Source organism: Pongo pygmaeus, chromosome 5 (assembly GCF_028885625.2).
Source record: "Pongo pygmaeus isolate AG05252 chromosome 5, NHGRI_mPonPyg2-v2.0_pri, whole genome shotgun sequence".
Taxonomy (NCBI): domain Eukaryota; kingdom Metazoa; phylum Chordata; class Mammalia; order Primates; family Hominidae; genus Pongo; species Pongo pygmaeus.
Window position 1 is genome coordinate 162,074,328 of NC_072378.2, and position 25,623 is coordinate 162,099,950.

General features: G+C 42.9%; 1 protein-coding gene across 4 annotated transcripts in view; it reads right to left on the minus strand.

Annotated features, from left to right (window-relative positions):
- The window catches only part of PRKN (parkin RBR E3 ubiquitin protein ligase), a 1,377,993-nt gene that overhangs the window by 39,167 nt on the left and 1,313,203 nt on the right, over positions 1-25,623 (minus strand). For all 4 annotated transcript variants that reach the window (XM_054490449.2, XM_054490450.2, XM_054490451.2 and 1 more), the window contains one exon: positions 1,227-1,310. In XM_054490449.2, the coding sequence (XP_054346424.1) occupies positions 1,227-1,310 (84 nt within the window). The remainder of the gene's footprint in view (positions 1-1,226; positions 1,311-25,623) is intronic.

Sequence of the window (25,623 nt, forward strand, 5' to 3'; positions counted from 1 at the left end):
TGTTTCCAGATAAATACTGTAGATGCCAGAGTATCACTCTGTGGAAGCCTCTGCCATGTTTGCAGTCTCAGAGCATATGGATGTAAATTGCTAGACTAACTCCGTTTCCCAGAGCCTCAGGTATACCCGCCTCCATTACAGTGGTCCTGAGGCAGCGGTCTCTGGGCCATTATTGCTTTTGCTGTCAGTACCTGGTAAGCTCTCGTTTGAATGTCCCTGAGCTAAAATAAAATTAATGGAAAGAGCATTTGCTGCCTGGGCTATGGAAATGGCAACTCAGTCCTAAATCCACTCATATGCTCATGGCTGGCAATTTAGGAGCAGATGAGAAGACCCAAATTCACCACTTCTATTTATTTAGTTATGCTAATATTGGATAAACTCATCTGCAGAATTCCATATAGGGATGCACTTATTCATGCTCTGATTTTAGAGCATTCAGATCTTTAACATTCTCTACTGTAAAATCAAAATATTCTGGGATTTCTATGTCTGTTTACTAGGTTCCTATCAGTAAAATGACTAAAGGATTTATTTGCAAAGATTTGGTGTTTAAGCCCTTGTTAACATCTACATTGGGAGAAAAATAATGAGCAAATTCATCTACTGTGATGACGTTTTTACTCTTTTTCCTGAAGGTTTGGTTGATCCTAATTAATAAATAAAATAAAATGTATTTGCATTTTCCTAAGACTGAGATAGGACCTTAGAGAGTGAGGCTCAGTCAACACATTCTTTACTTAATGAGGACTGAAACACCAGTTAGCATAGGGCATGATGCTGCTAAAAGACAATGATATCCTTACATAATGTAATCTTTCTGTACATGCCACTCATAGAGGTATTTTCACCAGAGATTCTAAACTAGGGCATTAAAAAAATTGAAGTAGAGTTAGTATGGATTTCTCTGATTTAGAGACTGTTAAATTGTTTTATTTCCCCTCTAAGGACGCCTTTGAAAATGCTCACATGCCTTGTCCCTGTTCCATATCTGCCCAGGGAAAAGCTATTTTGGACATGCCCCAAATGGCCACTGGGAAGTCTACACTGTGCCTGAAGGAGGGGAGTCATTCTGGGAGAAGCCAAGGCGCCATTCCCATGGCTGTCAGCTACCAGTCTACTTCTTGCTTTTTTAGAATGGAACTCTCCATGACCTCCAGGAAACGGCTCCAGTCCCCCACCGTGTCTGGAGCCGTGCTTGGAGGAATGAGTAGGGCATTCTGTACCTGAGTAGTTGTTCCTGAGGCTTCAAATAGGGCACTGCACTCCCCTTCATGGTACGCTTCTTTACATTCCCGGCAGAAGGCAAACTGCAAAAGAACACACATCCATTAATTAGGGACATTAGGTTGCATTTGGCAATAACACATTTTTCCTTTTCCAAATTCATTATATTCATTCCTCTGGCTTGTGCGATAGTTTCTGTATCAAATTACTTTTTTTGCAAAGAGAAATCAAGTTATATTTTGATGGGATTTTTCACTCTTTACTCAAGAGTGTTCCAAGCACCATAGCAGGGCTACAGAGATGACGGGTCACATTTCCTTCCCTCAAGATGTTTCAGTCTAGTGGAAGACACAGTGATATGGTTTGGCTGCGTCCCCACCCAAATCTCATCTTGAATTGTAGTTCCCATAATCCCCATGTGTCATGGGAAAGACCCGGTGGGAGGTAATCGAATCATGGGGATGATTTCCTCCATGCTATTCTCGTGATAGTGAGTGAGTTCTCACGAGACCTGATGGTTTTACAATGGGCTTCCCCCTTCGCTCGGCTCTCATTCTTCTTCTTCCTGCCACCATGTGGAGAAGGATGTGTTTGCTTCCCCTTCCACCATGATTGTGAATTTCCTGAGGCCTACTCAGCCCTGCGGAACTGTGAGTCAATTGAACCTCTTTCCTTTATAAATTATCCAGTCTCAGGTATGTCCTTATAGCAGTGTGAGAACAGAATAATACACACAGTAATGCAAATAAATATCCACAGCAAAGATTAATTGGTATTAGAATGTAAGGAAAAAACTTCATTCAAGACATTCACATTCAATATTTGTTTACATTCAATATTTGTTTGCATTCACAGAAGATTTATATGCCCATGTCAGTGGACTTACTTTCGTATTGAAAGCCTATTATGGAAAAAGAAATGGGTGGCTATGGGCTGAACCGTGCCCCCTCATAATGGATAGGTGGAAGCAGGACCTCAGAAAGTAACTGTATTTGGAGATAGGGCCTTTAAAGTGGTAAAGGGAAGATGAGGTTGTTAGGGGAGGCTTTATTCAATCTGACTGGTGTCCTTACAGGAAGAGGAGATGAGGACAGAGACACACGGACTGAGAGATGATGAACAGCATTCACCGTGGGACTGAAGTCGCCCAAGGGACCAATGCCCTCTACCCGCCATCTTACAAAGAAGAAAGCTGGAAGAGTGAATGCCAGCAAGGCTCGCTCAGGGCTGTCTGTCTGGGATCCATGGACCTCTCCAGAAAGCACGTCCCATTCTCATCGCCACCAGCCATGCTCTGAAATTGCTGTCACGGTTGAGTTGTGGGTCAGCAGTGGAACACACCAGACTCGAGTCATCATCCCATCCCCTGCCACCTGAAACACCTTGGGAAAGCCACCATGGTTTCTGTGCCTTGGTTTCCCACTCAGAAATGCCAGGATAATAGTGATAGCTATCTCATATGACCCCTGGGAGAGGTAGTGAGATAGCACATGCTGAGTGGCTGCAACCACAGCGTACAATGTGTTCTAAACTTTAAGGAGATGAGAACAACAGGGACTGTTTTGCCCCTACTCCATTTCATAGGAAGGAGTTTCCTCACCAGAAAACTGGTTCTTTCAATGCAATTTTCTTTAATAAGTTGTGGGCAATATCTCCCACAGCAGAAACTGTATTCAGAGAAGGCATTTCAGCAGAGGAGAGAGTGCCATCCACAAGTATGGTGTGTGGATGATGGTGGTAGTCTTAGAGCATAGAGGCAAACTGACACTATCCTCTTTCCCTTGAGAGGTGGGCTTTATGTCTCTTCTGCTGACAGCCAGATGTGTGGAGTACTTGACTACTAGAATATGGTAGAAATGATGGTGTACCACTTTCTAGGCCCAGGCCTCAAGAAACCAGAAGCTTCCATTTCCTGTTGGGACACTTGCTCTTGAAGCCCAAATGCCATATGGTAAGGAAGCTCAACAGCCCACGGGAGGCCCACATGGAGAAGAGCTGCAGTCTGAGCTTTTAGTAGACAGCCAGCACCAACTTGCCAGCTATGTGACTGGGTCATATTCCAAGTAGACTGTTGTTATTTGAAATCATTAAAGTGTAGGGTGGTTTTTACACAGCAATAAATAACTGATACAGTAATAAATAAGAATATAATATGCTAAAAGTGGTGTTTGGAAGATTCAAAAATTTACAGAGACTTAAAAGTTCTCAAACTAATATTTTATAGTATAAGTTAGGAATTTAGCCTAATTTGGATTAAGACAGGACTGATTTGAATTGAAAAACAAAAATAATAAAAACCAGGATATAAAACCAACTCTATCCCAAAATATACCATAATTCCTCCTTGCCTCAAAAAAGAATAGCTTTTACTCAACACTATTTTTCCTTCATGTTGTCTTCACCGTGTGAACAGAGTTTTCTCCTTTCCTATGTCCAATTTCTTGTTTTAAAAATTCATCTGGAAAGTATTTTAATCTCAGGACATCAGAAACAAAAAGGAAAAGCATTTTATAAGGAAACAATCTCTTCAGAGATATGCCACAATTGATCTTCAAGCCATCATTTTTAGCATATTATATTCTTATTTCTTCTCACAGCAGAGAGACTGAACTCAAATTTAGTGAAATGTAAACTATATTTAAAGGGTGGTGGGACAGCGTGTGTGTGTCAGAATGTCCTTACACAAATCACCAACATTACCTGGTTTCAGCTTCTGACATCTTATTTTCTCTGAACTAAAAGCGAATTCACTGAATAGTGAGTTGAGTTCTAGGATTTTCTCCTATTTTTAAAAACATTTATCTGTTAATACCTGGGTCTGCCTCACACTCATTCCTCTGCTCTTACATGCTTTGTTGGAAAAATGTGGACGGAAGGCCCAACCATGGAGAACTGGCAATGGGGTCTCAGCCCACTGCTTTCTAGAGAAGCAAATCTGATCTGTTAGTGTGAAAGGGAAAGCCGTTCACATCTTATTAGCTCGTGGATGAGATATAAAATCAGTTTCATGGTAGAGGAACACCCTGGAGGCTGATCAGTTTGTCAGAATAAATAGGCCTTTCCTGACACAAAGACATTAAATTCCCTTTCACACCAGTACTACAAAGAATGGACTATTGAGAAATAACAGAAAGGGAAGAGCGTATCAAATGAAAGCCTCCCCACTTTAGCATGGCAAAAGACAAGCAAATGCTGCAGGAATATTCCGGTGATGACTTCACAGGGATGCACTAGCTAATTTGCTTCTATTCAAAGTATAATTTAAATTTAGATCTATCATGCAGTGGTCCTTCCCAATTAAGTAACATGAATCTGTCTCGTGCAATGGGGAAATGTCTAGAAGGTCTGATTTGATCTTGAAAATGTTTGGGTTTTCAATTACATTATCCAGGACTCAAGACTCTCAACCTTCAGTTCTCACACTACGCACCAGAGTGCCCTGCGGTACTGTAACAAACTCATAGAGGTGCCTGGGATATTCTAGAATTTTAAGTAAAATACAGCGTGGCTGATGAACACTATGTGATTTATTAACTCAAGGTAGTTCCCAGTGTTAATGTAGATTGTGCTATTTTCCTTTTGGTGACATTGTATCTTTGCAAAGCTGGGCTTTTGGAAGTTACCAGAATAGAAAACAAATACTATGTAAACATCCATTTGGAACAAAGATGTGATTTATTTATTTATTTATTTATTGAGACAGAGTCTTGCTCTGTTGCCCAGGCTGGAGTGCAGTGGCACCATCTCAGCTCACTGCAACCTCCACCTCCTGGGTTCAAGCAATTCTCCTGTCTCAGCCTCCTGAGTAGCTGGGACTACAGGCGCCTGCCACCATGCCCGGCTAATTTTTGTATTTTTAGTAAAGACGGGATTTCACCATGTTGGTGGTCAGGCTGGTCTTGAAATCCTGACCTCAGGTGATCCACCGGCCTCAGCCTCCCAAAGTGCTGGGATTACAGGCGTGAGCCACCATGCCTGGCCAAGATGTGATTATTTTTAAGAATAAAATAAAGCTAATTTTTTCCTTCCATTTGTGTGAATTATCATTTCAGATAACTATTAAGTTGTTATGACACTAATTCTTACTATGCTATGTGGTACAAAATCTTTCATAACTACAACTGTTAGGCATTTCTTTTGGCCTAGAAATGCCGTGAAAAATGTACTGAGCTGCTAAGGGCACGGTGAACAGAATTCTGGGGAACTCTGGGTTAGGCAGATACAAAACTCCTTCTTAAGACAGTGTTCGGGCCAGTTTGCAAACACATCCCATGGCATAGCTGTTTTTAGAGAAAAAGCTTGCTGGGGAAGAAAGCAGACCTAGCTCCAACATTTTCACATCCATTCTGCTGACCTGCATGTCTCATATCTGGGGCGCATGGATCCTTCTTTAACCAACCATGTAGAAGGCTGAAATTTACCCAGGGATTTGCTATTACTTAAAAATGGTCTTACATTTGCTGAGGCTCCCTTAAGCTGCATAATGCCTCTCCAAACCTTATGAGTAAACATTAATCGAATGGAAGTTAGTATACCAGGAAACATGGAGTACTGTTTATACCGTATACATTTTCAGGATTATCTTCTCTTGTGGTGAATCTAACAAATGCCGCCCATTTCTGTAGAGTTTTTTTTTTCTTTGAGAAATATTAAATGTCTTTAAACAATTATAAAAGTAATACATACTTATTTCATTGGCTCTCTAAAGTCTATTCCTTTATAGATTTGGTTATAAGGCAATCAAACACATGGACTGTATTATAGTTCCTGTGACGAGAGTTTATGTATTAACTTGGCGAGGCTATGGTCCTCAGTTACTCAAGCAGACACTAGTCTTGGTGTTTCTGTGAAGCTTTCTTGTAGATGTGACTAGGATCTATAATCAGTTTATTTTAAGTAAGAGAGATCATCCTAGATAACCTGAAGGTGGCTGATTCAATCCATGGAAAGGCCTAAGAGCATAACTGAGGCTTCCCTGAGGAAGAAGAGATTTCACCTGTGGACAGCAGCGTCAGGCTGTGCTCAAGAGTTCCAGCCTGCCCCTCCTGATGGCCACTCTGTGGATTTAGGAGGTGCCTACCCAGCCCTGAAACCATGTAAGCCACTTCCTTCCAGTAAATCTCTCCATATATATGTGTATATACAGATCTATAGATACAATGTGTGCCTGCATGTATATATATGTAGGGATATACACATACATATGCATATATGTGTATATGTGTATGTATATTTGATATAAGCATCCTGCTGGTCTGGTCTCTCTGGTGAAGCTCTGGCGGATAAAGCTCCTATAGAAAAAAATTTTTAATAGAGACGGGGTTTCATCATCTTGGCCAAGCTGGTCCTGAACCCTGACCTCGTGATCTGCCTGCCTCGGCCTCCCAAAGTGCTGGGATTACAGGTGTGAGCCACCAATACAAAAATTAGCTGGCATGGTGGCAGGCACCTGTAATTCCAGCTACTTGGGAGGCTGAGGCAGGAGAATCGTTTGAACCCAAGAGGCGGAGGTTGTAGTGAGCCGAGATTGTGCCATTGCACTCCAGCCTGGGCGACAGGGCGAGACTCTGTCTCCAAAAAAAAAAAAAAAAAAAAAAAAGAAAAAATTTACCAAGGTCACTCTATTACCAATCTTTTGCAAAAGAACTGATGTAATGAAAACTATTTAAACTTTCCCTGTTATTTGCAAAATTATAGTTCAAACCTCTCTCTCTCTCTCTCTCTCTCTCTATATATATATATATATATATATTTTAATTCCAGGTAGCCATATGGCAAATTCCTCTCAGAATTCAACACCAGGAGAAAGTTCACCACTTCCAACAGTGTGGTGGTTTCCTTTTATTTGACAATGAACATGGTCACCTAATACATTCTCCTTGGTATGTTTTCAAGCTTGAGAGCTTGGTGCCACACTTTTAACTTAATTCTAGTCATCAGCTTATCCTAAATGCCTAAAAGGAGGTATAGAATTTAAAAAAAACTATTAAATAAAGGCTAAATTCAATAAGCCAATTTTTTTCCATTGCATAATAGCTAAACTATTCTTAACACCGAAGTCATATTTTTGTCTTGCAACTAATATGTGTTGAGTATTTACTTTCAGGATGAGTAAAATCTTGGCCCTAGGCAACATATAAAAGAATAGCACATTTTAATCTGTGAAATCGTGTACTAGATCTTTACATGTTTAAATACCAGATGTAGATTAGTGTTCAGAAGTGAACCCTTTGAAGTAGAGAGCCCCGGAGTCTGAGGCCTCCTGGATCATTTATTATCTGTGTGATCCCAACATCTCTTTGCTTGAGCTTTTTTGCATCTACAAAGAAGAAATAATAAGGTAATGAATATTTAACACAGTTTCTGGTACACAGTAAACACAACAACACAACAAATAGTTTTCTCCATGGGGCTATGATGTTTAACAAGTGGTAAGAGTCAGTAGAAAAATAAGAGGTAGTAAGCGCCTTGTTAATTAAAGCAGTTCCCAGCATACTGATAATAATGACCGTTATGTGAATCTCGGGTGAAACTGACACCTCCCCGGAAATGCCACACTTGTAAACGACTCATAAGACGTAAGACTGCTGTCTAGAAAGGGATGAGGCCTCTCTTTGCTGGTATACATGCTGAGGTTAGTCACTGTCAACTCCCTTAGACACTCTGTACTACCAGAGAGCTATGTGAATGGCCCATGATGCCTCTCATTCAATATCATGTCAGTGCAGTAGTCATTTGATTGATGTTTGAGTTTGCTTTCCCATATTTCCATAATGAACACATTCAAAAGGGGCTGTATGTGTACTTTCTCTTTGGAAGCATGAAAAGGAACCAAATGAACAGCTTCTAATGCAATCGGAATATTCCAGTGGCTGCTGATCAATCAGGTTGAGAGCCAGTAGGTACCTACAAGCAATGACCCTTAAAATAAGGCTTGGATCCTTAAAGTTGAATGATCTCTCTATGAAAGCCAAGATTTCTTTGTGCCTGTTTTCTATCATGGCTGCATCTATTATAAAAGCATTCTATTATGTACCTTTATTTTTCTTCCACAGCTCTGAAATTCTGTGTTAAAAGAATAGGAGAGAATCAAATACCATCTTAGTACCCCTTACTACAGTCAAGGGAAACATCAAAGGCATGAAGCACACATTTGTACTTCTTTGGGAATAGATGAAACATTTTTCTTCTTGGTGTGTAGCTTTCCAGAAGATGGCAGCAGAGATATGTAAGTCCAGCCTCAGTTTGTTAAAAAGAATATATCAAGAGAGGAAGTCTCCCTATGAGTGACCAGCCGCTGATATATGCAAAACTCGTTCTGACAAGACAGTGCCACAGAACGGAGATGGTGTTAGATTATAATGCATTAAAACACAATTTTGAAAAGAAGAAAGTAAGGTTATTTCCTTTCAAGTACACAACATCTTAAAATCACAGACTCCCATGGTGTGAGGCAATCTTAAACTGTGTTAAGCTCCAAATGCAAACAGATGAAGACAATGTTCTATGTGTGGTCTCCAAAGGGCTAAAAAGAAAGAATTTTCAGGAGGTTGGATACAGCTCTGTAGAGTAGCCACGTTCCTTTGTCTTTCATAAATTCCGTACTAATCCCCAGGGATATTAAACAATGCCAATTAGTTTCCCACAAAATATTGTGACTTCTAACACCTCGCAGCCCTAAGCTTATTTTTGTTTTAGGTTTGCTCTTTGAACAGGCCCTTACTTTCTTTGGCTTCATTTCCATTCACGCAAGCTCTTAAAAGATCCCCGAAAATCCCCTTTTCTTACACCAACATCTATCATCAAGCGCGTGCACGTAACCATCCCATCTTTCAGTTGTGCAGTCTGCACTGACCCACTCACTATGAGTACCATCTAGTAGGAAACTTTAGTACCACCTGTCTCAGAACTAGGGCCCCTCAGAGAAGATGAGTTTATGCAGTGAGGAGAAAAGACCCATTGAGCTTACTTTCAACAGGCTGACCTCAGCACCTCACATTAAAAGATACATGATAAGGTGGTGCTCCTGGCAATGGTTCTGCTGGGAATTAACTATCCAGTCTATAATTATGGACAAAGACATTTACATTTACTTCCTACTCCAAAATAGTTTTGATTTTTACCATAACTTAAAGGGAAAATAAACTTAAAAATCTTTATTGGCCATTTATTTTTTTCTTTTCTTTAAGAGTGTTACTGAAATATCATTTGCAGAGTCATGGGTTTTTAAAAAGTAGGTATTCTTTGAATGCAAAATACATGCAGGTAGCAAAGATTCAAAAGGTACATTGTGAAAAATGTCTCCTTTCCTCCTTGGTCAGCTACGTAGCTTCCCAGAGACAATCACTGTCACCTGTTTGTATAGGTATTGTTCCAGAAATATGTTCTGCACTCAATCATCAATTTATGATATTTTTAAACAAAAATACCCTATAAAATATTGTATAATGTGCTGTACTCTGCTCGCTGGTTTTTCATTTAATGCATGTTACAGATGGCTGTCTGTTAGTACACGGAGAGCTGCTCCATTCTTCCTGAACAGCCACACAATATTCCAGTGGATAGATGTGCCTTCGTTCATTTCACCAGCTCCTCCGATCAGCATTTAGGTCCTTCCAATATTTTGCCATGACAAACAAAGCTGCAGGGAATGTCCTGCTCTTCAGGTTATTTCACACATGTGAAAGGAAATCTGTAGCAGAAATTTCTAGACATGAAATAGCTGGGTCCAAGGGCATATGGACTTTCCATTTTGATTGCTTTTGCGAGCCTTGTCAGTCACAGGCTTAGCAGCAAGGTGTGTGGAAGCTGCTTCCCCAACGCACCGTGGTCTCAACGAACACCTTTGTCAAGTTGCTTTAAACGAATATCAAATACATCCCAGCACTTTTGCTAAGACCTTCTTTATACATGTTTTGTTGCCACAGAATTGTGTTCCTAGCCAAAGCAATTATTCTGAGCCATGTTTGAGTCTTGTCTACACAGCCAAACCTGGGTCAGGAGTGGCCTGTGGTCAGGCCCACTGTGACCTTCCTCAGCTCAACACACATGGAGCTGGTCATCTCATTCTGATGGGCCTGAATCTGGCCCGCCTGCCAGGAAAGGACTTGTAATGAATTTAAGCTCAGTGGCTTTAAACACAGACAGCCAACAAATTAGAGGTCCAGGTTAGAGAGAAAGAAACAGCGAACGGGGGAACGGCAGCTTCCCTCACTTGTGGTTGTGTCGCGAGCCTCAGCTTCGCAGACTTGGCTCTCAGTGTCACTTGCCAGGTGCCTTGACTGCAGCAGTCCGCCAGAGGACAGGGGAAGCTGGGGTGGGAGTGCTGTATGCTCTCAGTCCCTAATCCCCCACTTCTTTTCTTACTCTCTCTTTACTGTAACCATTTCTGAAAACAATTCCTATGGGGACAGTCCTTATCTTCCAAGGTCCCCAGCTCTGGCATTTGTGTCATGGCTTACCTTGTTCCCAAAGGCTAAGGTAGGACCTGGTTGCAAGCTGGAACTCTTGTTCAATGATATGTTCACACCATCCTGTTCATCTAAACAAACTTCTTGGCGGGTGAATTTCTATATCTAACTGAGAATTCCCTTTACCATCCTGCAAGGCCTGCCCAATTTTGCTTTAAAATGGGCATTTCTCAGACCTTATGGAGCAGTTGGCTCCTTCTAGAACTGGAGCACTGGTCACAGAGTGTCAAATTCAATGCCACTTTCAAATATCGCCATTCATTAGTGGGCCCATTCAAATATTGCCATTAATTAGTGAACACGTTTGAATACGGCCATTCATTAGTAAAATGCACAGCATATGTCTTCTATAATTTTTAACTGGTCTCTAATCCTCGTGACCTTATCATTTACAATCTGTAGCAAGGCACTAGACTCTGTAAAAATGATTATGCTACGCCAGTAAAAATGTGAAATCCAAGCCATATGGCAATTTGAGCCCAATTTGTCCCATGTGCCTGTGGGCATCCTTATGCTCTCTAGCACAGCAGGGGAGGCAAAATGCTTTCCCTGAACACCTGGGCCCGCCCTGGGCAACTTGGGGCAAGGCCAGCTTTGGAAAGAGGCCTGAACATGTTTGGGGACACCCTGCCAGCACATCTTACAGACTTTTGTCTTTGGAGGTTTCGCAGCTCCTCAATGATCAATCAATCAATCAGTCACAATGATATATTAACCCTTTATTGTATGTTGAGCAGTCTCATAGGTGCCCTGCAGGTATACCTGTTCTGGCCCCTTTCCTCTGCACCTCAGCCAAAATGATCAAGGTGTTTTCTTCCCAAGCACTGTTTCTTACTCATACCTCTATTAAACTGTTTCACCCTCTATATGAAACTGTCTCCACCTATCTCCTCTTCTAAATGGATAGGATTTGTATCTTATTCATCTTTGTCTTCCCAAGATCCAGGTGCTAGAACATAGTAGGTGATCAGGGTCTCTTTGTGGCAAGCCAGGTGCTGGAGTCAAGTAGCTTACAGCTAAGGTGGATGTTTATAAAGAACAAAAGAGCTGAAGGACAATTGTGTACTCCATGATACAATGTACAATCATGGGTTGAATTGAGTATTCTTGTGTAAGTCTCAAGGGTCCCATAGAAGAGATCCAGGTGGATTGAGGTCAGTGGGCAAGAGCACGTGGAGCTGGCATTTGTTTTTCTGCCCTTCACATTTGCCCCTTCAGGGAGCATTCTAACATCAAGCTTAATTGACTGCCTCTCTTCTAATAACTTCTCAAAATCTATTCCACCCTTCCCAACTCCTCTTTTAAGATGCACTTTGCCTATTGCATATGTCCATTTGGATAGGTTGCAGTCACCTGAAATTCAAGTCAATTCTAATTCCATGTGATAATCATGAAGTTGCAAGGACCTAACAGAGTAATGGGAATCATCAAACCTTTGCAGAATGAACAAGCAGTAGTAGCTGGAAAAGCCTCAACTTCTGAGAAGCAGAAGAGGACAGCGCAGTGTTGAGGAAACCCAGTACTGAGAATGGAGAGGTCAATCCTGAGTACAAGATGAATAACTAAGACTTTCTGCCAGGGAAAGTACTTCAGTGACCTTGGAGGCCACAATTTTGGTCCAATGGTTCAATGGGTAGCTAGATTCAGAGGCTAAAATCACAGGCAAGAAGGGGTGGAAAAGGCTTCACAACAGAGAGCTCTGAATCAGTTTGAAAACAACAAAAGATGATGAAAAGAGAGAGAATGAAGATGCTAGCAAGACAGGCGGCGGGATGGGAGTGAAGTCCCAGAGAAAGTCGAGGCTAGGGAGACACACTCAAAGGTTCATGGCTTTCAATGGAGGAGGACAAGGTTTTGCAGCAAAATCCTAAGAGAGTCACATTGATGACAGAGTTTTCTCAAGGAAATGACACCCATTCCCTTGGTCTTCCTAACAGAGCACCATAGCAGCTCTGAATCTTCTGGAGTCTAGGGGGAGAGGAGAGTCACAGATAGGAGGCTGAAACAGTTACTGTCAGTTGGAGCATCCATGAGACATGAATTGAAGGGACGCCCATCCATGTCAATAACTAAATTCACATCACAGCACGGGCTCTAGTTAGTTCCCTAGAATGTAGTTCCCAGACTAGCAGCATCAGCATCCCCCAGGAGCATGTCAGAAAACCCGAATCTCAGGCCCCACTCAAAAAGTACTAGACCAGAATCTTTCATTTTACCAGGATCCCCGAGTGACTTGCATGCACCATTTAGAGACCCTGTTCTAGCTCATTCATTCAATCAAAAGTTCCTACTCAGTAACTCCACTCAGAGTGTATGCTGTGCATTGCTGGGGCCTGCAAAGATGCAGAACATATGTAATTTCCAGTTTCAGAGGAGTCACAATTCACCTCTGCCTTGCTCTACCCAACCCTCCCTCCATTCCACAAGTACTCATCAAGCATGTACTGTGTGTGAATGGTAAGGCACTGGCCATTCTTCATGGCCTCACACAGTTCACAGTCAGCTGTGTCCTGATCATCTGACGGATGTGAGGTTCCATGGGAGCAGAGTGTTGAACCTGGGAGGTGCAGTTTGAAGTGAGGAGATAGGAGTGAGGAGGTTACAGACAGGAGACAGGGGAATATTGGGTAGAAGAGGGCAGTTCCCCAGCAAAGGCCTGACCCTCAAGCCTGGAAACCCACAGCCCTAAATGGGAGCAGGCATTCCTGTTTTCACACCCAAATGTTGCCTTTTGGCCTGTCATGCCCCCCTATCCTGTCCCTATATAAACTCCAAAACCCCAGGCTCCATGAGCAGAAGAGCAGCAGAGAAGGAGAGAAAAGAAGGAATATCTGAATGTCGAGAGGAGTTCTGATGCAGACAGTTAGAGAGGAGATTGGCTGCTGGACGGCCAAACTCCAGGGGAAGATCATCTTTCTACTCCATCCCCTTTCCAGCTTCCCATCCATCCATCCCACTGAGAGCCACATCCACCACTCAATAAAACCCTGCATTCACCATCCTTCAAGTCCATGTGTGATCTGGTTTTATTGGATGCCAGACAAGAACTCAGAATATGGAAAGCTGTCACACTGGTCCTCTACCCTTGCAAAAAGGCAGAGGGTCCACTGAGCTGTTTAACACTTAAGCTGTCTGCAGACAGCAAAATTAAAAGAGCGCACTGTAACACACAGTCACTTGGGCTTTTAGAGTCGCAGGCACCCACCCCTAGATGCTACCATGGGGCCAGAGCCCAGAAGTGCTCGTCCCGGCACCTGCACCTGCCCATCTGCATGCTCCCCCTCCCATAAGGAGTTTGAGCAGTGGTGGTGGCTGAACTGATGAGCCATACACCTGTTGCATGTCCTGCGACGGGGGTGGGTCAGGGAACTCTCCTGTTTCAGCAGGAAGAAGAGGAAGGTGAACTGGGACCAATGGAGTTTGCTGGAAATGATAGCCCCCAGAAAGTACCAATCCCAGTGCCAGGGATGATGCCAGCATTCTAGTGTAATTCACTCTGCTAGTGTAATTCTGCAACACTTTTGTCTTTTTGATTTTGAAACCACCGTGAAAGGATACAGCCTAGAACAGTGCTGTCCAATTGAAAGAGCAATAATTTTTAATGGTCTAGTAGCTATATGAAAAGAGGAAAAAGAAACAGGTAAAATTAATTTCAATATTTTACTTAACTAAATAAATTCAAAATTGTATCATTTCAACATGCAATCAATATAAAAATTGGTAATGAGTTATTTTACATTCATTTTTACTAAGCTTTTGGAATCAGGTCTGCTTTTACTCTTTCAATGCATCTCAGGTGGGACTAGCCCTATTCTATGGGCTCAGGAGCCTCACGTGGGCACCGTGTTGGACAGGAGCCTCACGGGGCTGGTGGCCACCACGCTGAACTGTGCAGATCTACAAGGACCCTGCAGTCTGAGGACTCCTTGCACCATGCAGAGTTCAGTTAAGGGGCCACAGAACAAAAGTGACAGAACACTTCCAATATTTTAGAAGAAAGTAGGATGAGGTGAGGTGGGGACACGGGGAAGATTAGAAAATTAAACCTAATCTTTTTTTTTTTTTTTTTTTTTGAGATGGAATTTCGCTCTTTTCACCCAGGCTGGTGTGCAATGGCACAATCTCGGCTCACTGCAACCTGTACCTCCTGGGTTCAAGCAATTCTCCTGTCTCAGCCTCCCAAGTAGCTGGAATTACAGGCGCGTACCACCACACCCAGCTAATTTTTGTATTTTTAGTAGAGACAGGGTTTCGCTATCGCCATATTGGCCAGGCTGGTCTCGAACCCCTAACCTCAGGTAATCCGCTTCCTTCAGCCTCCCAAAGTGCTGGGATTACAGGCATGAGCCACCACACCTGGCCGAAAATTAAACGTATTCTAAGACAAAGAAATTCAGATTTTTTTTTTTGAATAAAGGATGCTTTGTTTATTTTCAGCCTTTGGACGACCCATATGAGTTTCACTTCACACTGTGTTGAAGAAAAGAGCTGCAGGGGACAGAAAAATCAGTCAAATTAAAGAAAATATGAGGCGTAACTGCCCTGCAGTGAGAGCATATGAATTTTTCTGTCACACACTCTGAGTCATTTGTTAAAGAAAGCCAGAGAATAAGAACTGTCCTGGGTTATCGCTAACTTTCACTGTGTCTCTGGCTGTCTGATTTACTTGTTTGCACATTTTGTCAAATCTTGGACCAGGGACAGATAGCGTCCAGGCCATTACTCAAGGGGAAGACTGTTGATCAGAGTATGTTGCAAACAAACATCTGTTTCTGATGGCTGCAGTACCATCCTTCATTATAGAGTAAGCTTAATAAACACTAAGTCATAGAAATCCACCATTCACATAAGTCTTGGTCTGTTGTTATTACAGTCTCTTAATTGAGCCAACAAAGAAGGTTGGGTCAAAGACATCTGCTTTTGCATGTAAAGTTTCAGGCTGGAAGGCTTGGTTGGGCATGGTTTTAGCAACAGGACTTTCGTTTGTGATAGTTCAGTCACGTCCTGGGGAATTGAGGAGAAGATCCACCCTACCAAAGGCCAGTCATGCTTTAGCACCAAAGAATTAATTTTAAAAGTTAGAGTTGGCCGGGCATGGTGGCTCACATCTGTAATCCCAGCACTTTGGGAGGCCTAGGTGGGTGGATCACCTGAGGTTAGGAGTTTGAGACCAGCCTAGCCAACATGGTGAAACCCAGTCTCTACTAAAAATACAAAAACATTAGCCAGGTGTGGTGATGGACACCTGTAATCCCAGCTACTCAAGAGGCTGAGGCAGGAGAATTGCTTGAACCTGGGAGGCGGAGGTTGCAGTAAGCCGAGATTGCACCACTGCACTCCATCTTGGGCGACAAGAGCAAGATTCTGTCCCCAACCCCCCCCCCCAAAAAAAAAATTAGAGTACTGATCTGGATTTTACCCTTGAAGTTAAGCACACATTAACAACAGAAGCTGAAATAAATCCCCCAAATGTCTCAAACACTTTCCAGGCTCGTGTCTCTCCATGAGATTCTCAGACAGCTGCATTTGGATTTCCGGGGGCTGGACTGGACCTCAGATGTTTCTGGCCCAGAACCTCTGCCCTAAATGATTATTCATGAATGTTCTGGCTCAAGGAAGGAGAGAGAAGATGAGAGATCCAGAGGTCTGAGATGTTTATTCACACACCAACCTCTGGAGTGGAAGCCGTTAATGCTTCTACTTATATTCTTAAGGCCTCTTAAAGAAGGTTCCCAGCTCGGGGCTGGGTAATAATGGTGGGAGCATTTCCCACATTATCCTCCCGATATGCATCTCTGCCCTCACTATCAGACAATGGTGAGAGCCAGAACCACTTAGAGAGCTGATTGTCATCATGGCCCTGACAGTCTCAGCGGCAGGCCAGGCTCTAAAGGCTCCTCTGGATGCCTGTTGGCCAAAGATAACTCATGCCTTGGGGGTTGTGAGCAGGAGGTGAAGCCAAATGCCTTCAGTGACCTGAAAAATGCTATCTCCCAGCAACATGCACACCTTGCAGTGTCTTATGAAATTATAAAATAAAACCCAGACTTATAAGACTCTTCCCCTGCCTAAGTTTTCTTTTTCTCTCTCTCTCAATTTTATTGCTTTGCTAAGGACATAGAAAGCAAACTAATTAAATGACAGCTAAAGAGCAAGTACCTCGACTGTGTCCCAGGGCAGCTGAGATAATGCGCGGATCTCAGGTGAGTCGAGGAAATGCCACAGACATTGCTGCCCCTCTACTAATAAATAGCTTTTTGGTCCCATAACATGAGAGACATTCTGGAAGCTGTGGGGGAGCAAAAGATGGCTTCCCTCTACCCTCCCAGGTTCTTTGGCTGGGCTATTGATTCAAATGGCATATAAACAGATTAACAGGAGAAGGAGCATATTCAATTCTGTACACATGAGAGTCCCACAGAATATGAGACTCCAAGAAGGGTTAGATGATGGAAGCCTACAGAGCTATATCCTAGACACAGAAAAGAACAGGGGCTTGGGGATTCTTGTGGCAGGGAGGAGATTAGAGGAGGGTGCGGAGAAGAATTGTATGGTGAATAAAGGTTGTCTTGTTATGTAGATAAACAATCTCTCAGGTAATAAAAGTTGTCTCTGAGCAGCCCTGAGCAGAACAGGCAGTAGTCTCTCCAGGCATGGTGTCCACGTACTCATCTTCCCCGGCTGATACAATTCCCTGGGAGGGGATTCACGACAATTGAGATCCATCAATTGCATTTGCAGAGAAGTAAGTTCAGAGAAAGGCCCTCCCTGAATTTGCTGTTCCCTAAGTGTCCTCTGTTAAGGAGTCAGCACACCAAAGCACCATATTTTGACGTGGCATTTCCTGAACTCCTGCAAAGCTGAATAACAATGGAGAGTGAAGCATCAACTGTTCTCAGTGCTGGGTGCGCTTCCCCCCTCTCGATTTAGTGGCACAGACGGTTAGACCTGCAGGGCCCTCAGAATACTGCCCCTTTTTCTTCTGGCTCTCTTACTAATATTGGGACCTAATATTCTATATTTTTAAAAATTGCCTAACGACATAGATCATGGCAAACACTAAAAAAGCACAAAAAAGCAAGATTTTTTTGAATAATAACAATGATCTAACTCCTTATTCCTTGAAATCCCATCTCTGTGATGAGAACCAAATTTTCAAAAGGCTAATAGCTCATAAAGGGCCCTTTACTGTTGTCCTGTGGAGAAACGGAAAAACGCTCATGGGGTCAGTTATTGTTGCAAATCAAATCATTCCTTTATCTCACAAGCATTTGTCGAGAGGATGCTTCTCTCTGGCAGTGCAGGGCCTCAGGGCAAGAGCATGTAATGACCCTACCCCGTCTCTGTGAGAATCACTCTCTGGAGAGCCACGCTGGTATCCTCTGCTCCTCAGCCTATCTTCTCCCTAGCCCTCCTTTGCCTAGATAACTTTGAATAGGGATTGCTATGGTTTGAACACTTGGCCTCTCTGGAACTCATGCTGAGATTTTATTCATGTGAGGTCTTTCAGAGGTTATTAGGTCATTAGGGCTCCACCCTCATGAATGCGTTAATGCTGTGAGGTGGGAGTGGGTTACTGTGGGAGGAGCTTTGTTAGAAACCTCTCTCTCTCCTTCACACGTGCCTTTGCCCTTCTGCCTATCTGCTGTGGGATGATCCTGGCCAGATGCCAGCATCATGCTCTTGGACTTCCCAGCCTGCAGAACCAAGAGCCAAATAAACTTTTCTTTATAAATTACCCAGTCTGTGGTATTCCATATAGCAACAGAGAACATTCTAAGGAGTACTCTGATTCCCCATTGGGAAACCCCTTTGGGCAAACCTCCCTGACCCCGGCCTGGGTTTGCTGTTTCTCCTGTGTGTTCTCACCACTCTGTACTGACCTGACCCTAAATCCCTCCACCCTCCACTGGGTATTTCCTTATCCATCATCCCCACTAGACTCAAGTTCCTGGCTGTCTCACCCCATGTGTTCTGAGAGCTGCTATCCAAGTACTTGGCCCTGAGTAGGAGCTTAATAAAGGTTTATTCTAAGAAGAGAAAGAAGAACACAGGCACCTAGACAGAAAATTGTGTGGCAACGCATAGACGGGATGACAGAGGTTAGAGCAGTCACAGAGGAGGAGATGACTGCTGTCCCTGGACAGTCTGTCCAAATTCCACAGCCCCAGTGACACTTTGTGTCTTGAAGGGTAAACAAGATTCATCAAGACGCAAACAAGACAATTCTATAAACTGAGCTAATATCATCAATGTCCATGAGCCACTGAACGCAGCTTCTTGTCTCAATGACCCCAATGACATCTTCAAAATTTAGTTAAGATTCAAAATTAAGAGAACAAAAGTGTGTCAGGATGTCTCTAAGTTTACATTACCTGTAATAATTCATTTCTATGGCTCTGTGTTCAGAAAGACTTTTCTGCAGGAAAATTTATCATGGTGTATATCACTCCCTGCACAATGACACAAGTCAAAATGAAATATTTTCCATGGGAAGGCTCCATTTCTAAGGATTGAAATGCTTATTCAGATAAGTCACTGAAATGGCACAGATGGCCACACCTACCCCTTTATTGCTACAGAGAACCTGACATCCTCTTTAAAGTCAGTAGCAACATACTTCTAAAAAACAGAATGCAAAGCTGTAAATACTGCAGTGGAATGGAGTTCCAGCAGAAAAGTATATGTTCCTGTAAAGTCATAAAAAGGGGGACAAATTCTTCTCTTACTGGGATGGTCTGATATAGGTTTAATGTTTTATATTTTCACTGAAGGCAGGAAGATTGACTAAATGATAACATTGCTTCCCACCTTCTCCTCCAGCTCTGACTCTTTAAACTGAATGCTGATTTATCTCCCCAAATATCTCACAGGCCTTCACTTTATTATGGGCCAGGAACAAATGGCAATGGGTGAAATAGGCTTGGTCACACAGTGACAAGATTTACAATGGGATTTGGGGGAAAAGTCATTAGTTGTCATCTGTCATCCTGTGTTCATGCCCCTCTTTTTCAAGATTGCTGTTTAAAAATGGGTCTGACCGGGCATGGTGGCTCATGCCTGTAATCTCAGCACTTTGGGAGGCTGAGGCGGGTGGATCACTTGAGGTCAGGAGTTCCAGACCAGACCAGCCAACGTGGTGAAACCCCGTCTCTACTAAAAATGCACAAATTAGCCAGGCATGGTGGCGCACGTCTGTAATCCCAGCTACTTGGGAGGCTGAGGCAGGAGAATTGCTTGAACCCAAGATGTGCAGGTTGCAGTGACCCAAGATGGTACCACTGCACCCCACTCCAGCCTGGGTGACAAAGCAAGACCCTGTCTCAAAAATAAAATAAAATTAAATTAAAATTAAAAATAAATAAATAAATAAGTAAATAAATACATAAATAAATGTGGGTCCACCATAATCAGCATTTTGGGCCAGCTTCCAGGAGAAAGGGAAGGGAAACTGAGGGTCCATGAGTGCTCACAGCCAGGCAGGCTCGTGTTCCAAGTCTTGTACCCGTTGGGCCATTTGAGAAGTGGCAACAGGGGATCAGCAGAAGGGTTAACTGCCAAGTCTACACCTGTTCCTACCAATTTGGCAGTCCAAATAGATTTTTCTTTTAAAGTAGACTTTTGCTCCCACTAATTTGGAAAATAATGCTTTTCTTTGCTGAAGAGGAATGTCAAGTTAATTTCAAGGATCTAAAATAAACATACATCTGACACTGGCTCAGCATGAGAGTAAACCCACCTCCTTAAGAGCACTGGGAAAGAACCTGATAAGGGAAGCTGGGGATTGGTCTGTGGATGGAAACGACCCTCACAATCTCCTGGCTTCATGTTTTTTTCCTATATACATACATATATATACACACACACATATATATACATATATACACACATATATATACATATATACACACACATATATACATATATACACACATATATATACACATATATACATATATACACATATATACATATACACGTATATATACGTGTGTGTATATATATATACTTGATTTGAGGTAAGTGTTGGTTTACAGTAAAATCTTCCCACTTAGCATCTACTTTTCTTATTTTTTTTCAAAGTCATGAAGGTTAGTTTGACGTTATCTGAAAGGGTGCTGATCCACTATGGGCACATTTTAGCTATTTTTCTCAAATCCACCAAAAACCTAAGGTGGTTGCTTTCAAGTTCTTCTTTTAGAGAGAGATGTCTGCTCAGTATATAGAATATCTTTAAATGCTTCAATCACCATAACTTGATAGGAACTTCCTATTTTGTTTCTTTGAATGGTACCCTAAGTTCTGCTTTATAACATCAGTAACAACAGGATTTTGAGTGCAATGCTTTATATAGCACAACAAAGTGGCTTCTTAGTATTAGCCCAAAGGAAATGTGTTTTGGGTTAATGGCAATACAGTGACTTTCAATAAAAACTCCTTTTGCCCCGGTTATTTCCATTCTCTGCAGGCAAAATGGATCCTTCTCTCTTTGTGTTCAGGGACGAGCAAGCATTTCAAATGTACATACAACTTGTTTCTGTCAATCAGTGATTCACGCCGAGTCATGTTCAATCATGTTACCACAATCTGGAATTTGCAAATCTGTAAGCATTTCTCAGGCAATGAATTATGTCAACACAATTGCACCATCATTGATGGACTTGGAAATGCAGATAGAACTGAAGAGGAGCGTCTCGGCACTGCTGCTACGGGTAAGGACAGAGCTTCTTGCTGACTTGGAAACATCATGAGCTTAGGCCAGCCAAGGTTTAGGCTCGTTGGATATTTTTAACAAAATGGGACTTCAGAGAAATTTAATTAAGATTTATTTCAAATTAAGATCACCAAATTATATTTACATAAAAGCCTCTATAATGAGTATCCTATATTTGTCATTAAAATGTCTTTATATTTTTATAAATATGGTTTCACCATTTTTTACAGAGTCATAATCTACATGGAAAACAAAAAGTCATACCAAAATTATAACTGCTAAGAGATATGTTAATGGTAATTAATCATGAGTGAGCCATAAATATAGAAACGCACTGACTTGATAAATAAGAAACAATATTGCTTCTCATTTGGCAAGGCTGAAAAGGGAGGGGCTGGGGAAGGGGGCGGCTGCACTCGGTGGGAGGCTCTGCACACTGGCACAACTGTTTGCTGGGAGGTAATTTCACAGGACTGAAATGCCTTCATTCTAAGATGACATTAATGGTAAAAAGCACCTTCAATTTAACAGTGGCTTGACCAAAGAAAGAAAAGCTCCATTATACTACCATTGTAAACACTCACATCAATTTACAATATCCTGATTTCAGAAATGTTAACATACACAAAAAAGTACTTCTTAGAGTTGAGGATAAGTGTTGGATGCAAAGCTGTCAGGCCTCTGAGTCGAAGCTCAGCCATTATAACCCCTGTGACCTGCACATATACGTCCAGATGGCCTGCAGGAGCCAAGAAGTCTGAAGCAGCCAAAGAAAAACTACAAAAGAAGTGAAACAGCCAGGTCCTGCCTTAACTGATTGACCAACCTTACGACATTCCACCATTATGGCTTGTTCTGGCTCTGCCCCAACCGATCAGTTGACCTTGTGACGTTCTTCTTTTGGACAATGAGTCTTATGATCTCGCCACCACGCACCTTGTAACCCCCTCCTCGGCTAACAATAGATAACCTCCTTTAACTGTAACTTTCCACTGCCTACCCAAGTCCTAAAAGCTGCCCCTCTCCTATCTCCCTTCGCTAACTCTCTTTTCGGACTCAGCGCATTTGCATCCAAGTGAATAAACAGTTTTATTGCTCACACAAAGCCTGTTTGGTGGTCTCTTCACATGGACGGGCTTGACAAAAGCTTTAAAAACGTGCACATGCTTTGACTCTCTAACTTCCTCTTCTAGGAATTTTCCTTTTTAGAGAAAAGTCAGGAACACAGGAAAAATTCGGCCATGGGAAAATTATCATCATTCCGCAAGATAAACATTTACGTAAGTCATGGCACACCCTGACGAATGGTCATCATTAAACACGGCGTTAGAGAAATGCAAAGATGTTTGTGACACACAATTAAGGGTGAAAAACTGTAAAAAAGCCCATCAGCATAAACTCGTCTCTGTTAAAATTGCGCACGTGGGTTTGCATATACATGTAAAACGTATCTAAAAAGCTCTACAGCAATGAGTCAAAAATCCCATGTCCAGTCACGTGGGATTATGTTTGTTTTCTAGGTTTTCCTTTTTTTTTTCGGTACAATTTACTGACATTGTCTAATGAGTATGTATTACTTTTGTAATAATAAAAATTCTTTCATTTTTCCACTTAACAATACCGAGGGCTGATGAGCCTCTGCCATTGGTCAGGGGGTCGGCGAGGCTGTACCGGGAGTGGACATGTGTGGAATGCAAGAAGGATCTGCAGGAAGAAAACAGTTGTGGGAATGCTGTTGGTGGCAAGATCTGCAGCGTATTTTTTGTCCCCATACAATGTCACTAGAAACCATTCATGGGCGTTAAAAAAGAATCCACAATGACATCTCTTTTCATTATTTCATTAAAATAAAACATTAGGAAATAGCCAATGAAATCTTATCTAAAATGAGGTGGACTTTGCCCATTTATATGCTATCCCCCCAAGTAATTCACAAGCATGCAGCAAGACTTGCAGATGCTGTATTAAGGGGGCCACATTTTAATTTTAATTTTTATTTTTTGAGAGAGAGTCTCGCTCTGTTGCCCAGGCTGGAGTGCAGTGGCGCAATCTCAGCTCACTGCAACCTCCGCCTCCTGGATTCAAGCGATTCTCCTGCCTCAGCCTCCCGGGTAACTGGGACTACAGGCTCCCATCGCCATGCCCAGCTAATTTTTGTACTTTTAGTAGAGATGGGGTTTCACCATATTGGCCAGGCTGGTCTCTAACTCCTGACCTTGTGATCCACCTGCACTGGACTCCCAAACTGCTGAGATTACAGGCATGAGCCACCACGCCTGGCCAGGAGGACACATTTTTAAACTCTGTGGTAATGGTTGAGAATACTCTTCATTACTATAAGCATTTTGGACAGAAAATCTCTGAGACGATGAGGGCATTGTGTGTTCTCTAATGCGCCAGGTTATAATGGCCATATGACTCCCTGAGTAGGATCTTCAAGAAGAAATTACCAAATGGCACACAAAAACGCAGTGTGCTGACACTAATACATAAAGTGGGGAAGGACCCAGTCTTTCCGGAGTGCCCCTTTCTCAGGGCATAGACACGTAGCTTTCCTACTGACAGCACCTCTCAGTTCAAAGGAAAGTGGTGTGCTTGCTGGATATTTTTAGATTGCCAGAATGTTCAGTGGAATCACATAAGGCCATCACTATAAAAATGAAAGCAAGCCCAAACTTGGTGTGATGTTTTGCAATAAACAGCAATCCATGGAATAAGAATTTAAGACCCAATTTGAGGTCACGTGCTGCAAACCCAGTGTTCTTTCAGAGCCTGGTCACTGTTAGATGACAACCCCTTCAGCACCAGCCTGAAGAAACCCGCAGGCCCAATGGCAGTCTGCCTTCTGCTTATTCCCAAGGTTCTCAGCGTTCCTCAGATCAATAGAACTGTGATGTATCTATATAAATCTGAGTAGCAGATCCATTCTCATAAAGTTTACCCTGTCTTGCTTTTCAGGTGAGAAGCAGAATTGGAAAATATTTCAGGGAGTATTTGAAACAGGAAGATTAAATTCTGTCTCATGTGTATCGTGAATAAAAGTGCTAAGCCAGGCACAGTGACCTTTCCTGTACCTGTGCTAGGATGAAAAAGATCATAGGTGTAGGCTGTGGGCAGCCCGTGCGTCTGCTGGGTCAGCGATCTGGCACTTTTTTTGAGTGTCTGCTGCCCTTGAAGAAGGGGATGGGGAAGGCTTGCATAAGTCATGGCAGGGGGCCTGGGGCAGGTGGGTGGCCAGGAATCTGAGTGAGAGTGAACATGAGTGAGAGTATGAGCATGTCTCAGCTGGTAGCCCTTGTCCCAGAGCCGGTGGCCTGCTGTGTCCTCCTCCAGTGTATCTGGGAGTGGTGGCTGATGTGAACGCCATGCTGAGCCCTGCTCATACCCACTGGGCCCAGCTCTTTTTCAGTCCTTTCCTGGCCTGGGGGAGGCATGTACAATCCCCGAGCTATGAACAGTGGCACTGGCTTTTAAGTAAGGATGAGGGCTTCCCAACCATCTGTAAGGGGGCTGCTGGTTTGAGCTTTCCAGGCTGCACAGCAAGCTCATGGTCCCCTAAGGCCCTGCTCCTGGCAGATACTCTGAGGAGCCCGGGTCTGAGCTGGACACACACAGCGAGAGGGGAAGGGCAAGCTATTTCCTCCACTCTGGTGCTCATCGTGGGCCATGCGTTGGTTACAAGGAAGCAGATGGAGCTGGGGAAACATGGAATGGAGGATGGGGAGGATGCAGGGAGGAGAATCGGGGTCATTGTGAGGGAGGGGCAAAAGCGCCATGGGAAATGCATCACTGGTGCCCATGATAACGGCACGCCAAGGGGCTTGATGGCAGCAGCCTCAGGTATGGGCAGAACGTTGAATCCTCAGAATGATATGGGATTCCTTAAAACCAAGCAAAGCAACTCATCACCTACCCATAATTATAGAAAGGGCCACTCGATGGTTTGCTAATGTTTACAAAATCTGGGTAAACAGGAAGCTTCGTCCTGAAACCGGTTTCCTCACGTGGAAGGAAGGCAGTTGACTCATCCTGCTTCCCCGTAGTAGATTTTATTTTTCAGATCAAAAACCTAATATTATCAGCGGTGATATAAACCAGTGCAGGGCCTCCAGGATGCTGGCAAACTCCAGTTTCACTGTGAGGCAGGATTTAGGGCCTCCATTTTTACTCACAAGACCCTGCAGGCTCTAGGTCAGTGACATGGCTTGGCTG